Source organism: Carcharodon carcharias, assembly GCF_017639515.1.
Source record: "Carcharodon carcharias isolate sCarCar2 chromosome 29 unlocalized genomic scaffold, sCarCar2.pri SUPER_29_unloc_7, whole genome shotgun sequence".
NCBI classification, from domain to species: Eukaryota; Metazoa; Chordata; class Chondrichthyes; order Lamniformes; family Lamnidae; genus Carcharodon; species Carcharodon carcharias.
The window spans coordinates 246,566-260,255 of NW_024470680.1; the positions used below are offsets into that span (position 1 = coordinate 246,566).

At 53.8% G+C, this 13,690-nt stretch overlaps 1 protein-coding gene across 1 annotated transcript in view; it reads right to left on the bottom strand.

Annotated features, from left to right (window-relative positions):
- The window catches only part of megf8 (multiple EGF-like-domains 8), a gene marked incomplete at its 3' end in the record, with an annotated part of 790,270 nt that overhangs the window by 147,335 nt on the left and 629,245 nt on the right, over positions 1–13,690 (bottom strand). Inside the window, exons 25-29 of the mRNA XM_041181277.1 lie at positions 9,946–10,175; positions 7,709–7,810; positions 7,381–7,496; positions 5,402–5,597; positions 1,782–1,953 (exon numbers count right to left, since the gene is read on the bottom strand). Coding sequence (XP_041037211.1) covers positions 1,782–1,953; positions 5,402–5,597; positions 7,381–7,496; positions 7,709–7,810; positions 9,946–10,175 — 816 coding nt within the window. The remainder of the gene's footprint in view (positions 1–1,781; positions 1,954–5,401; positions 5,598–7,380; positions 7,497–7,708; positions 7,811–9,945; positions 10,176–13,690) is intronic.

The window sequence follows — 13,690 nt, forward strand, 5'->3', positions numbered from 1 at the left end:
AGCTGTGTACACTGTGAGTCCCTCTCTCTGTGGGTGAGGGGCTGCGTACAGTGTGAGTCTCTCTCTGTGGGTGAGGGGCTGTGTACAGTGTGAGTCCCTCTCTCTGTGGGTGAGCGGCTGTGTACAGTGTGAGTCTCCCTCTCTGTGGGTGTGGGGCTGTGTACAGCGTGAGTCTCTCTCTCTGTGGGTGTGGGGCTGTGTACAGTGTGAGTCTCTCTCTATGGGTGAGGGGCTGTGTACAGCGTGAGTCTCTCTCTCTGTGGTAAAGGGCTGTGTACAGTGTGAGTCTCTCTCATTATGGGTGAGGGGCTGCGTACAGTGAGCGTCTCCCTCTGTGGGTGAGGGACTGTGTCCAGTGTGAGTCTCTCTCTGTGGGTGAGGGTTATGTACAGTGTGAGTCTCTCTCTCTCTGTGGGTGAGGGGCTGCGTACAGTGTGAGTCTCCCTCTGTGGGTGAGGGGCTGCGTACAGTGTGAGTCTCTCTGTCTCTGTGGGTGAGGGGCTGCATACAGTGTGAGTCTCTCTCTCTCTGTGGGTGAGGGGCTGCGTACAGTGTGAGTCTCTCTCTCTCTGTGGGTGAGGGGCTGCGTACAGTGTGAGTCTCTCTCACTCTGTGGGTGAGGGGCTGTGTACAGTGTGAGTCTCTCTCTGTGGGTATGGGCTGTGTACAGTGTGAGTCTCTCTCTCTCTCTGTCGCCGAGCGGCTGTGTACAGTGTGAGTCTCTATCTGTGGATGAGGGGCTGTGTACATTGTGAGTCTCTCGCTCTGTGGGTGAGGGGCTGTGTACAGTGTGAGTCTCTCTCGCTGTGGGAGAGGGGCTGTGTCCAGTGTGAGTCTCTCTCTCTCTGCGGGTGAGGGGCTGCGTACAGTGTGAGTCTCTCTCACTCTGTGGGTGAGGGGCTGTGTACAGTGTGAGTCTCTCTCTGTGGGTTAGGGACTGCGTACAGTGTGAGTCTCTCTCTCATTGTGGGTGAGGGGCTGCGTACAGTGTGAGTCTCCCTCTGTGGGTGAGGGGCTGTGTACAGTATGAGTCTCTCTCTCTCTGTGGGTGAGGGTCTGCGTACAGTGTGAGTCTCCTTCTGTGGATGAGGGCCTGTGTACAGTGTGAGTCTCTCTGTGGGTGAGGAGCTGTGTACAGTGTGAGTCTCTCTGTGGGTGTGGGTTTGTGTACAGTGTGAGTCTCTCTCTGTGGGTGAGGGGCTGTGTACAGTGTGAGTGTCTCTCTCTATGGGTGAGGGGCTGTGTACAGTGTGAGTCTCTCTCTGTGGGTGAGGGGCTGCGTACAGTGTGAGTCTCTCTCTATGGGTGAGGGGCTGTGTACAGTGTGAGTCTCTCTGTGGGTGAGGGTTTGTGTACAGTGTGAGTCTCTCTCTGTGGGTGAGGGGCTGCGTACAGTGTGAGTCTCTCTGTGGGTGAGGGTTTGTGTACAGTGTGAGTCTCTCTCTATGGGTGAGGAGCTGTGTACAGTGTGAGTCTCTCTGTGGGTGAGCGGCTGTGTACAGTGTGAGTCTCTCTCTGTGGGTGAGGGGCTGCGTACAGTGTGAGTCTCTCTCTGTGGGTGAGGGGCTGTGTACAGTGTGAGTCTCTCTGTGGGTGAGGGGCTACGTACAGTGTGAGTCTCTCTCTGTGGGTGAGGGGCTGTGTACAGTGTGAGTCTCTCTCTCCGTGGCTCAGGGTGTGAGGGCAGTCCGAGACCCTGTGTCGCTGCATTCAGTTCACTGTCTTTTAGCCTGATCCCCTCTCTCGTGTTAAGTGCCTTGTTTGCTGACTCGGTTTCCTACCTGTGGGTGCAGTTCCTGTATGTTGGCTCACACTCCAGGATCCTGAGTCGATCTTGTATTCCAGCAGTTTATTGTTGAAGCCATTTTGTGGGGAGTAACCCCCAATGAGGAGCAAGGTGGAATTCCGGCACTGACTCAGTGTGTGACCAGCAAGTGCGGGCAAAATCTCAGACTATAGGAAGCAACAGAAGAACATGAGCCAAGTACGTATTACTCCACAAACATTGCTTCACGGGCATTCAGAACGCTTCCCTACCCATCATCAACACTCACTCCCTGTGAGGAGTAACCTGCCCATCATCAACACTCACTCCCTGTGTGAGGAGTAACCTCCCCATCATCAACAACACTCACTCCCTGTGTGAGGAGTAACCTCCCCATCATCAACAACACTCACTCCTTGTGTGAGGAGTAACCTCCCCATCATCAACAACACTCACACCCTGTGTGAGGAGTGACCTCCACATCATCAACAACACTCACTCCCTGTGAGGAGTAACCTCCCCATCATCAACAACACTCACGCCCTGTGTGAGGAGTGACCTCCACATCATCAACAACACTCACTCCCTGTGAGGAGTAACCTCCCCATCATCAACACTCACTCCCTGTGAGCAGTAACCTCCCCATCATCAACAACACTCACTACCTGTGTGAGGAGTGACCTCCCCATCATCAACAACACTCACTCCCTGTGTGAGGAGTAACCTCCCCATCATCAACAACACTCACTCCCTGTGAGGAGTAACCGACCCATCATCAACAACACTCACTCCCTGTGAGGAGTAACCTCCCCATCATCAACAACACTCACTCCCTGTGAGGAGTAACCTCCCCATCATCAACAACACTCACTCCCTGTGAGGAGTAACCTCCCCATCATCAACAACACTCACTCCCTGTGTGAGGAGTAACCTCCCCATCATCAACAACACTCACTCCCTGTGAGGAGTAACCTCCCCATCATCAACAACACTCACTCCCAGTGTGAGGAGTAACCTCCCCATCATCAACAACACTCACTCCCTGTGTGAGGAGTAACCTCCCCATCATCAACAACACTCACTCCCTGTGTGAGCAGTGACCTCCCCATCACCAACAACACTCACTCCCTGTGTGAGGAGTAACCTCCCCATCATCAACATCACTCACTCCCTGTGTGAGGAGTAACCTCCCCATCATCAACAACACTCACTCCCTGTGTGAGGAGTGACCGACGCATCATCAACAACACTCACTCCTTTTGTGAGGAGTGACCTCCCCATCATCAACAACACTCACTCCCTGCGTGAGGAGTGACCTCCACATCATCAACAACACTCACTCCCTTTGTGAGGAGTGACCTCCCCATCATCAAACACTCACTCCCTTTGTGAGGAGTAACCTCCCCATCATCAACAACACTCACTCCCGGTGAGGAGTAACCTCCCCATCATCAACAACACTCACTCCCTGTGTGAGGAGAGACCTCCCCATCATCAACAACACTCACACCCTGTGTGAGGAGTAACCTCCCCATCATCAACAACACTCACTCCCTGTGTGAGGAGTAACCTCCCCATCATCAACAACACTCACTCCCTGTGTGAGGAGTAACCTCCCCATCATCAACAACACTCACTCCATGTGTGAGGAGTAACCTCCCCATCATCAACGACACTCACTCCCTGTGTGAGGAGTAACCTCCCCATCATCAACAACACTCACTCCCTGTGTGAGGAGTAACCTCCCCATCATCAACAACACTCACTCCCTGTGAGGAGTAACCTCCCCATCATCAACGACACTCACTCCCTGTGTGAGGAGTAACCTCCCCATCATCAACAACACTCACTCCCTGTGAGGAGTGAACTCCCTGTCATCAACAACACTCACTCCCTGTGAGGAGTAACCTCCCCATCATCAACAACACTCACTACCTGTTAGGAGTAACTTCCCCATCATCAACAACACTCACTCCCTGTGTGAGGAGTGACCTCCCCATCATCAACAACACTCACTCCCTGTGTGAGCAGTGACCTCGCTGTCATCAACAACACTCACTCCCTGTGAGGAGTAACCTCCCCATCATCAACGACACTCACTCCCTGTGTGAGGAGTGACCTCCACATCATCAACAACACTCACTCCCTTTGTGAGGAGTGACCTCCCCATCATCAACAACACTCACTCCCGGTGAGGAGTAACCTCCCCATCATCAACAACACTCACTCCCTGTGTGAGGAGAGACCTCCCCATCATCAACAACACTCACTCCCTGTGTGAGGAGTAACCTCCCCATCATCAACAACACTCACTCCCTGTGTGAGGAGTAACCTCCCCATCATCAACAACACTCACTCCCTGTGTGAGGAGTAACCTCCCCATCATCAACAACACTCACTCCATGTGTGAGGAGTAACCTCCCCATCATCAACGACACTCACTCCCTGTGTGAGGAGTAACCTCCCCATCATCAACAACACTCACTCCCTGTGAGGAGTGACCTCCCTGTCATCAACAACACTCACTCCCTGTGAGGAGTAACCTCCCCATCATCAACAACACTCACTACCTGTTAGGAGTAACTTCCCCATCATCAACAACACTCACTCCCTGTGTGAGGAGTGACCTCCCCATCATCAACAACACTCACTCCCTGTGTGAGCAGTGACCTCGCTGTCATCAACAACACTCACTCCCTGTGAGGAGTAACCTCCCCATCATCAACAACACTCACTCCCTGTGAGGAGTAACCTCCCCATCATCAACAACACTCACTCCCTGTGAGGAGTAACCTCCCCATCATCAACAACCCTCACTCCCTGTGAGGAGTGACCTCCCCATTGGAAGATGACAATGAACACATTCACTATTTCCAAAGCCACCACCTTTCATACCCTGGGATGTGGATTATTGAGCCCTGGGGATGTATCAGCTTTCAGTCCCTTTAATTCCACCAGCGCTGTTTTTTCAGTAATACTAATTTCCCTCAATTCTTCCTACTCACGAGATTCTTGGCTCCCTAGTATTTTTGGGAAGTGGTCTGTTCCTCGGTGAGGACAGATCTAAAGCAGCTGTTTCACTGCCCTGACACTTCCTTGTTTTCGATTATACATTCTCCCGTTTCAGATTGTAAGTGACTAACATTTGTCTTCACTAAATCTTTCTCTTTTTACATTCTTATAGAAACTTTTCCTGTCAGCTTTTATGTTCCTTGCAAGTTTATTCTCATACTCGATTTTTCCCTTCTGAATCAATGTCTTGGTCCTCCTTTACTAAATTCTAAACTGCTCCCAATCCTCAGGCTTGCTACCTGTTCCTGAACTTCATATGATTCCTCTTCGGATCTAATGCAACCCTTAATTTCTTTCCTTAGCCATGGTTTTTGTGCGAGAAAGAAATGTCTATCAACATCTTAAGAACACTCACTCCCTGTGCGTTGTGACCCTCCCATTATCGCGAACACTCAGTCCGTGTGACAGGAATCAGGGACGGGTGTCTCACTGAGGGGAGGGTCTATAGAGACGGAGTCTGATGGTCTGGTTAGCATCTTGCCCAGTGGAACTGTGTCAAACTCACTGGCGAGACACGCCTCCTGCTCAATGGTAGGTCCGTGTTAACTGGAACAAGCCCCATACCTTTCCCTGGGTCCACTCCTGGGTGGTCATGTCGAACAGCCAGAAGTCACTGGACACACCAGTGTTGGTGAGTCCTCCAACCACATACATGGTGGCCCTGGAAAGAATGGAGGCAGCTGCATGGAAGTAACGTGGACTGGGACCTGGACCCTGTGTCCTCATCTCGTGGCTCCAATGATGATCGGCCACCGGAAACCTGCAGGACAACACTCCGGATAAGTTCAGTGAACCACAAACAAAACTCTGCTGGGGCTCAGGCACTTCCAGCGTTTCCTGCTTCTCTTGGAAATTTCCAGCATCCACAGCACTTGTAATCATTTGCCTGTTCCTCTTTAATCGTGTGTTACAATCTGTTCAACTGCCTTTGCCATGTTCTCTATTAGGTTAATGTAAAAAATAAAACAGGCTGCCAGGGTTCCCTTTCTCCCAGAACTCAAATCCGTACATTCTCTTCCTTAATGGTTAAAGTGTGAAGTTACCAAATGGCACATTGCCAAGGGCCGGCAGTGTGACAGCAGCCACACACCACAAAGGGCCGGCAGTGTGACAGCAGACACACCGCAAAGGGCCGGCAGTGTGACAGCAGACACACCGCAAAGGGCCGGCAGTGTGACAGCAGACACACACCGCAAAGGGCCGGCAGTGTGACGGCAGACACACACCGCAAAGGGCCGGCAGTGTGACAGCAGCCACACACCGCAAAGGGCTGGCAGTGTGACAGCAGACACACCGCAAAGGGCCGGCAGTGTGACAGCAGCCACACATCGCAAAGGGCCGGCAGTGTGACAGCAGACACACCGCAAATGGCTGGCAGTGTGACAGCAGCCACACACCGCAAAGGGCCGGCAGTGTGACAGCAGCCACACATCGCAAAGGGCCGGCAGTGTGACAGCAGACACACCGCAAAGGGCCGGCAGTGTGACAGCAGACACACCGCAAAGGGCCGGCAGTGTGACAGCAGACACACACGGCAAAGGGCCGGCAGTGTGACGGCAGACACACCGCAAAGGGCCGGCAGTGTAACGGCAGACACACCGCAAAGGGCTGGCAGTGTGACGGCAGACACACCGCAAAGGGCCGGCAGTGTGACGGCAGACACACCGCAAAGGGCCGGCAGTGTGACGGCAGACACACACCGCAAAGGGCTGGCAGTGTGACAGCAGACACACCGCAAAGGGCCGGCAGTGTGACGGCAGACACACTGCAAAGGGCTGGCAGTGTGACAGCAGACACACCGCAAAGGGCTGGCAGTGTGACAGCAGACACACCGCAAAGGGCCGGCAGTGTGACGGCAGACACACACCGCAAAGGGCTGGCAGTGTGACAGCAGCCACACACCGCAAAGGGCCGGCAGTGTGACAGCAGCCACACACCGCAAAGGGCCGGCAGTGTGACAGCAGACACACCGCAAAGGGCCGGCAGTGTGACAGCAGCCACACACCGCAAAGGGCTGGCAGTGTGACAGCAGACACACCGCAAAGGGCCGGCAGTGTGACAGCAGCCACACACCGCAAAGGGCCGGCAGTATGACAGCAGACACACCGCAAAGGGCCGGCAGTGTGACAGCAGCCACACACCGCAAAGGGCCGGCAGTGTGACAGCAGACACACCGCAAAGGGCCGGCAGTGTGACAGCAGACACACCGCAAAGGGCCGGCAGTGTGACAGCAGACACACCGCAAAGGGCCGGCAGTGTGACAGCAGACACACCGCAAAGGGCCGGCAGTGTGACAGCAGCCACACACCGCAAAGGGCCGGCAGTGTGACAGCAGACACACCGCAAAGGGCCGGCAGTGTGACAGCAGACACACCGCAAAGGGCCGGCAGTGTGACAGCAGACACACCGCAAAGGGCCGGCAGTGTGACAGCAGACACACCGCAAAGGGCCGGCAGTCTGGGAGCAATAAACAGACCGATGATGGGATTTAAATCCCTCTCCGACATGGTCTCCAACTCCACAAATTGACGGGTGCCACTTACTTGTAAATACTGTTCAAAATCCCATCTCTCACAGACAAACCACCGAAGATCCAGAGGCTGGAATCAGGGCCCTCCACCATCGAGTGGCCAAGGCGCAGTAAGGGGCCTCCATCATCCTAGGGATCAACAGATACTTTCAAAGCTTGGAGACAGGTACATCGTAATGACAGGAGGGCAAGGATGGTGTGCGACAGGGTGGGGAGAGGGACAGAGGTGCTGGGGAGAGAGGGGAGAGAGAGAGAGGGGGACAGAGGGGGGAGAGAGAGAGAGAGAGAGAGGGGAAGGCAGCATAAAGCGACTATACTCTGTGTATACTGACTGGGAGTACCTTGCTGTCAGTGATGGGCTCCCAGATGATACTTCCGGAATGGGTAACTATTCCACAGTCACTCCCAGCGAATCCATCAGTGCAGATGCAGAGTCCTGTGGCCTGTGGGGTAAAAGGCAGAGTTAGCACATTCTCAGGGCTTTTCTTCATTCATTCACGCGATTTGGGCTTCGCTGGCTGGGCCCAGCATTTATTGCCCATCCCTAATTGCCCCTTGAGAAGGTGGTGGTGAGATGCCTTCTTGAGCCGCTGCAGTCCCTGTGGTGTAGGTACATCCTCAGAGCTGTTAGGGAGGGAGTTCCAGGATTTTGTCCGCTTCGTGTAGGTACACCCACAGTGCTGTTAGGGTTGAGTTCCAGGATTTTGTCCGTGTGGTGTAGGTACACCCACAGTGCTGTTAGGGAGGGAGCTCCAGGATTTTGTCCGCTTTGTGTAGGTACACCCACAGTGCTGTTAGGGAGGGAGTTCCAGGATTTTGTCCGTGTGGTGTAGGTACACCCACAGTGCTGTTAGGGAGGGAGTTCCAGGATTAGGTCCGTGTGGTGTAGGTACACCCACAGTGCTGTTAGGGAGGGAGTTCCAGGATTTTGTCCGTGTGGTGTAGGTACACCCACAGTGATGTTAGGGAGGGAGTTCCAGGATTTTGTCCGCTTTGTGTAGGTACACCCACAGTGCTGTTAGGGAGGGAGTTCCAGGATTTTGTCCCTGTGGTGTATGTACACCCACAGTGCTGTTAGGGAGGGAGTTCCAGGATTTTGTCCGTATGGTGTAGGTACACCCACAGTGCTGTTAGGGAGGGAGTTCCAGGATTTTGTCCGTGTGGTGTAGGTACACCCACGGTGCTGTTAGGGAGGGAGTTCCAGGATTTTGACCCAGCGACAGAGAAGGAACGTCCGATATATTTCCAAGTCAGGATGGTGAGTGACTTGGAGGGGAACTTCCAGGTGCTGGTGTTCCCATGTGTCTGCTGCCCTTGTCCTTCTAGATGGTAGTGGTCGTGGGTTTGGAAGGTGTTGTCGAAGGAGCCTTGGTGAGTTCCTGCAGTACATCTTGTAGATGGTACACACACTGCTGCTACTGTGCGTCGGTGGTGGAGGGAGTGAATGTTTGTGTATGGGGAGCCAATCAAGCGGGTCTGCTTTGTCCTGGATGGTGTCGAGCTTCTTGAGTGTTGTGGGAGCTGCACTCATCCAGGCAAGTGGGGAGTATTCCATCACACTCCTGACTTGTGCCTTGTAGATGGTGGACAGACTTTGGGGAGTCAGGAGGTGAGTTACTCATCGCAGAGCTTCAAGCCTGTTAGTGGGGGTGCCAGCAGGAGCAGAATGCTAAGGTGAGCACATCGCCAGAAGTCACAGTGGGCCTGTGGAGGGCAATGTTCGAGCAGGCCTGGGCAGGAGACAGTGTCATAGTGAATATGTGGGAGTGAGAGTAAGAGGGTCTGTGTCTGGGGGAGGGGGAGTGAGAGAGCATGTGTGTGGCGGGGGAGTGAGAGTGTGAATGTTGTGTGGAGGATTGAGAGTGTGCGTGTGTGTTTGGGGGTAGGGGGTTGCAGAGTGAGGGAGGGAGTGAGTGTGTGTGGTGCGAGAGAGAGTGCTTGTGTGTGTGGGGGACCCACGGGAAGGGTCACTCCCTCGCCCTGACCCCGGGGGAAGGGTCACTCCCTCGCCCTGACCCCGGGGGAAGGGTCACTCCCTCGCCCTGACCCCGGGGGAAGGGTCACTCCCTCGCCCTGACCCCGGGGGGAAGGGTCACTCCCTTGCCCTGACCCCGGCGGGGGGGGAAGGGTCACTCCCTCACCCTGACCTCGGGGGGAAGGGTCACTCCCTCGCCCTGACCCCGGGGGGGGAAGGGTCACTTCCTCGCCCTGACCCGGGGTAACGGTCACTTCCTCACTCTGACCCCGGGGGGGGAAGGGTCACTCCCTCGCCCTGACCCCGGCGGGGGGGGGAAGGGTCACTCCCTCGCCCTGACCCCGGGGGGGAAGGGTCACTTCCTCGCCCTGACCCGGGGTAACAGTCACTTCCTCACTCTGACCCCGGGGAGGGGGGGGGGGGGGGTGAAGGGTCACTCCCCTCGCCCTGACCCCGGGGGAAGGGTAACCCCCTCGCCCTGACCCCGGGGGAAGGGTAACCCCCTCGCCCTGACCTGGGGTAACGGTGACTCCCTTGCCCTGACCCAGGGTAACAGTGACCACTATCAGTCTGAGAAGGCGGTCAGTGATCTGTGGGACTCACCGAATGGCAGTGCCCAGCCTGTATGTGAGCCGAGCAGTTGTTGGGACATCTCTCCAGGGTGCAGTCTGGTCCGGTGTAGTGGTTGGTACACACACAGCGCCCCTGGTGACACTGCTGGTTGGGCTGGCAGCTGGGCTGGCAATTATTGACGGTGTAGGTAGCATTGAAGCCTTCAAAGGCAGTTCCTGCTCCGCTGCTAACGTTGGCTTCAAAGTAAACAGTCAGCACCCCTGTCACCCAGAAGGAGAATTAACTCAGTATTAGTAAAACACTAAACACAGCCCAGCAAAACCAAACACTCAATTTCAAATAAAATCACAAAGTGCTTCAAACTTCCAACACAGAGGGGGAACAACGAGAGCCCACTTTCGATTGATGACAGAGAACGCAGAACCTGATCAAACAGACAGTGACTCCCAGAAAATTGACAATTCTTCTCTGACCACACAACCCCTCCGACTAATTTTACTGGCTGCAAGAAACAATATCACCACCCTGAACACTATCAAGAGATCAGAGACAGCAAAACATCACCCAGTTAGACAATACGATACAGAGCGTTCTCCCAGTTACACACTGTGATACAGAGCGCTCTCCCAGTCACACACTGTGATACAGAGCACTCTCCCAGTCACACACTGTGATACAGAGCGCTCTCCCAGTTACACACTGTGATACAGAGCGCTCTCCCAGTCACACACTGTGATACAGAGCACTCTCCCAGTCACACACTGTGATACAGAGCGCTCTCCCAGTTACACACGGTGATACAGAGCGTTCTCCCAGTTACACACTGACACAGAGCGCACTCCCTGTCACACACGCTGATAGAGCGCTCTCCCAGTTAAACACTGTGATACAGAGCGTTCTCCCAGTTACACACTGTGATACAGAGCGTTCTCCCAGTAACACTCTGTGATACAGAGCGCTCTCCCAGTCACACACTGTGATACAGAGCGCTCCCCCAGATACACACTGTGATACAGAGCGCTCTCCCAGTCACACACTGTGATACAGAGCGCTCTCCCAATCACACACTGTGATACAGTGCGCTCTGCCAGTTACACAATGTAATACAGAGCGTTCTCCCAGTCACACAGTGGCACAGAGCGCTCTCCCAGTTACACACCGCGATACAGAGCGCTCTCCCAGTTACACACTGATACAGAGCGCTCTCCCAGTTACACACTGTGATACAGAGCGCTCTCCCAGTTACACACTGATACAGATCGCTCTCCCACTTACACACTGATACAGAGCGCTCTCCCACTTACACACTGATACAGAGCGCTCTCCCAGGCATACACTGTGATACAGAGCGCTCTCCCAGTTACACACTGTGATACAGAGCTCTCACCCAGACACACACAGTGATACAAGAGCGCTCTCCCAGTTACACACTGTGATACAGAGCGCTCTCCCAGTCACACTGTGATACAGAGCGCACTCCCAGTCACACACTGTGATACAGAGCGCTCTCACAGTCATACACTGTGATACAGAGCGCTCTCCCAGTTAAACACTGTGATACAGAGCGCTCTCCCAGTTACACACTGTGATACAGAGCGCTCTCCCAGTCACACACTGTGATACAGATCGCTCTCCCAGTCACACACTGTGATACAGAGCGCTCTCCCAGTCACACACTGTGATAAAGAGCGCTCTCGCAGTCACACACTGTGATACAGAGCGCTCTCACAGTTACACACTGCGATACAGAGCGCTCTCACAGTTACACACTGTCATACAGAGCGCTATACCAGTTACACACTGTGATACAGAGCGCTCTCCCAGTCACATACGCTGATAGAGCGCTCTCCGAGTTACACACTGTGATACAGAGCATCCTCCCAGTTACACACCGTGATACAGAGCGCTCTCCCAGTCACACACTGTGATACAGAGCGCTCTTCCAGTTACACACTGTGATACAGAGCGCTCTCCCAGTTACACACTCTGATACAGAGCACTCTCCCAGTTACACACTGTGATACAGAGCGCTCTCCCAGTTACGCACTGTGATACAGAGCGCTCTCCCAGTTACACACTCTGATACAGAGCGCTCTCCAAGTTACACACTGTGATACAGAGCACTCTCCCAGTTACACACTGTGATACAGAGCACTCTCCCAGTTACACACTTTGATACAGAGCACTCTCCCAGTAACACACTGTGATACAGAGCGCTCTACCAGTGACACACTGTGATACAGAGCGCTCTCCCAGTTACACACAGTGATACAAAACACTCTCCCAGTTACACACTGTGATGGAGAGCACTCTCCCAGTTACACAGTGATACAGAGCGCTCTCCCAGTCACACACTGTGATAGACAGCGATCTCCCAGTTACACACAGTGATACAGAGCACTCTCCCAGTTACACACTGTGACACAGAGCGCTCTCCCAGTTACACACACTGATACAAAGCGCTCTCACAGTCACACATTGTGATACAGAGCGTTCTCCCAGTTACACACCGTGATACAGAGCGCTCTCCCAGTTACACACTGTGATACAGAGTGCTCTCCCAGTCACACACCATGATACAGAGCGCTCTCCCAGTTACACACCGTGATACAGAGTGCTCCCCAGTCACACACTGTGATACAGAGAGCTCTCCCAGTCACACACTGATACAGAGCGCTCTCCCAGTTACACACTCTGATACAGAGCGCTCTCCAAGTTACACACTGTGATACAGAGCACTCTCCCAGTTACACACTGTGATACAGAGCACTCTCCCAGTTACACACTGTGATACAGAGCACTCTCCCAGTAACACACTGTGATACAGAGCACTCTCCCAGTAACACACTGTGATACAGAGCGCTCTACCAGTGACACACTGTGATACAGAGCGCTCTCCCAGTTACACACTGTGATACAGAGCGCTCTCCCAGTTACACACAGTGATACAAAGCACTCTCCCAGTTACACACTGTGATGGAGAGCACTCTCACAGTTACACAGTGATACAGAGCGCTCTCCCAGTCACACACTGTGATAGACAGCGATCTCCCAGTTACACACAGTGATACAGAGCACTCTCCCAGTTACACACTGTGACACAGAGCGCTCTCCCAGTTACACACACTGATACAAAGTGCTCTCACAGTCACACATTGTGATACAGAGCGTTCTCCCAGTTACACACCGTGATACAGAGCGCTCTCCCAGTTACACACCGTGATACAGAGCGCTCTCCCAGTTACACACTGTGATACAGAGTGCTCTCCCAGTCACACACCGTGATACAGAGCGCTCTCCCAGTTACACACCGTGATACAGAGTGCTCCCCAGTCACACACTGTGATACAGAGCGCTCTTCCAGTCACACACTGATACACTGCGCTCTCCCAGTTACACACTGTGATACAGAGCGCTCTCCCAGTTACACACTGTGATACAGAGCGCACTCCCAGTCACACACTGCGATACAGAGCCTTCTCCCAGTTACACACTGTGATACAGAGCGCTCTCCCATTCACACACTGTGATACAGAGCGCTCTCCCAGTTAAACACTGTGATACAGAGCGCACTCCCAGTCACACACACTGATACAGAGCGCTCTCCCAGTCACACACAAAGAAACAGAGCGCTCTCCCAGTTACACACTGTGATACAGAGCGCTCTCCCAGTTACACACTGTGATACAGAGCGCTCTCCCAGTTACACACTGTGATACAGAGCGCTCTCCCAGTTACACACTGTGATACAGAGCGCTCTCCCAGTCACACACAC